Here is a 2,500-nt window from a genome sequence, read left to right as displayed (position 1 = left end):
AAACATACCTTCCTTCCAACTTCGTTGGCGGAGGTAATGAGAACATTTGAGTGAATCAAAGCAATATACAAGAATAAAATTCGTACTAAATCCTTATCTCTGAAGGAAAATATGGAAATAATTAAAGTTACATTTTACATCGTTATTCTTTTTATTAGCAGCGTTACAGTAATTAAAAAAAAAGAAGAAAAAAAAAAGCATCCCTTAGCCTGTCTAATCATCAAGAGCAAATAAGAGAGTTTATTATCTTAATGAAACAAGTATCTTGTTCATTAATGGCGTTATTAATAACAATATGGCAGCTTATATTAAACAAACAAAAAATAAAGAATAAATAAGAAAAAAATAATAAATAAGAAAGTAATCCACGAACATACCAGAAAAGAAAGAATAAATAAAATAACTAGGTCATTTAATGAGAAAACGTATCATCTAAATAAAAACAAGTATCTTGTTCATTAATGGCATTATTAATAACATTATGGCAGCTTACATGAAACACAACAAAAATAAAGAATAAGAAAGTAGGCCACTTACATGCCAGAAAAGAAAGAATAAATAGAATTACTAAGCCATTTAAATAACACATAAAATAAATAATAAATATATAAAAGCCAACTAAGCCAATTATATATCACAGAAAATAAGGAATAAATTAATATAATTAAACCACTAACATAAACCAGAAAATAAATAATAAATAAATGAAAAACAATTAAGCCATATACATATTACAGAAAATAAGGGATAAATTAATATAATTAAACCACTAACATAAACCAGAAAATAAATAATAAATAAATGAAAAACAATTAAGCCATATACATATTACAGAAAATAAGGAATAAATTAATATAATTAAACCACTAACATAAACCAGAAAATAAATAATAAATAAATGAAAAACAATTAAGCCATATACATAATACAGAAAATAAGGAATAAATTAGTATAATGAAACCACTTATATAAACCAGAAAATAAATAATAAATAAATGAAAAACAATTAAGCCACTTACATATCACAGAAAATAAGGAATAAATTAATATAACTAAAACACCTGAAGAAAGAACTAATAAAAAAAACTACCTAAACCACTTAAATAACCCAGAAAATATATGATAAATATATAAAAGATAACTATGCCACTTATATATCACAGAAAATAAGGAATAAATTAACATAACTAAACCACTTAAAGAAAGAATGAATAAAAAACTACCCAAACAACTTAAATAACCAAAAAATAAATAAATAAATAAAATATAACTATGCCACTTATATATCACAGATAATAAGGAATGAATTAATATAACTAAAACACTTAAAGAAAGAATGAATAAAAAACTAGCTAAACCACTTAAACAACACAGAAAATAAATAATTAAATAGAAAGATGCCACTTATATATCATAGAAAATACGAACAAAATAAATATAACTAAACCACATAATTAATAAATAAAAAAAATTAATAAATAAATAACTAAACCTACCATTATCTAACAGGACTATCAACCTCAGAAGCAATTTCAAATCCACCTCTGTCCTCGAGGAACCCTCACGATTTACGTCAGAAACAAGCGAGCACTTCTGACCTGGGAGGAGCCAGAAGTCTCCCCTGCACTGTCAGAGCCGGGCTGAGCGAAGATTTGACCAAAGCGACACTAGATGTCACTAAGACGTTGAATCTTGGAGACTTCTATGTAGTTTTCGAGGATGAAATTGGTAAGCGAAGATTCTGTCTCTTTACTTGCGATACAGATATGGTGTTAGGAATGTTTAAAGTAGGGTCTTCCTATTATATTGTCGTTTAGTTAAACCGCGGTTTGGTTACTGGACAGGGATAATGAGATCTTGTGTGTTAGGAGTCGTTAGGCAAGCTATGTACTCATCTTTTTATATACCATAATATATATATGTATATATATATATATATATATATATATATATATATATATATTCAAAGAAAATAACTTCTGGCCGGCCGGGAATCGAACCCTGGTCCAGGAAACTTGTACAACAGTGATATAGCCTTAGCAACACAGAGAGATAAACGTCAATGACAATTCTCCTATACTTATACCTGTCGAATTCAGGTTTTTGTACTTAGAATTGAAATCAACCTATTTCCACCATTGTAACTGGTTGATATATTTGTACTTGGGTTTTGATTAATGGATAATTTTGCTCAATTAGACGAGTTTTACATATTCAAATAAGACATATTTTACTACCTTAATGTCTGGATTGTCTCTTACAAGATATATATATATATATATATATATATATATATATATATATATATATATATATATATATATATATATATATATACTGTGTATCACATCTTTGGTATGATATAAACTTCATGTATTGAAACATGAATGTGGCATAACTAATGTAAAGGGAAATACACTGATGTTGCACGTATGTGCACATCCACGCTCACATCAGAGAGAGAGAGAGAGAGAGAGAGAGAGAGAGAGAGAGAGAGAGA

The 2,500-nt window shown here is 27.4% G+C and overlaps 1 protein-coding gene across 1 annotated transcript in view; it reads left to right on the top strand.

Annotated features, from left to right (window-relative positions):
* LOC137617736 (glutamate receptor 1-like) overlaps positions 1-2,500 on the top strand; it is a 111,770-nt gene that overhangs the window by 26,440 nt on the left and 82,830 nt on the right. Inside the window, exon 4 of the mRNA XM_068347733.1 lies at positions 1,510-1,728. Coding sequence (XP_068203834.1) covers positions 1,510-1,728 — 219 coding nt within the window. The remainder of the gene's footprint in view (positions 1-1,509; positions 1,729-2,500) is intronic.

This window comes from Palaemon carinicauda, chromosome 23 (genome assembly GCF_036898095.1).
Source record: "Palaemon carinicauda isolate YSFRI2023 chromosome 23, ASM3689809v2, whole genome shotgun sequence".
In the NCBI taxonomy this organism is placed as follows: domain Eukaryota; kingdom Metazoa; phylum Arthropoda; class Malacostraca; order Decapoda; family Palaemonidae; genus Palaemon; species Palaemon carinicauda.
This window is presented reverse-complemented; position numbering and strand designations above follow the sequence as displayed.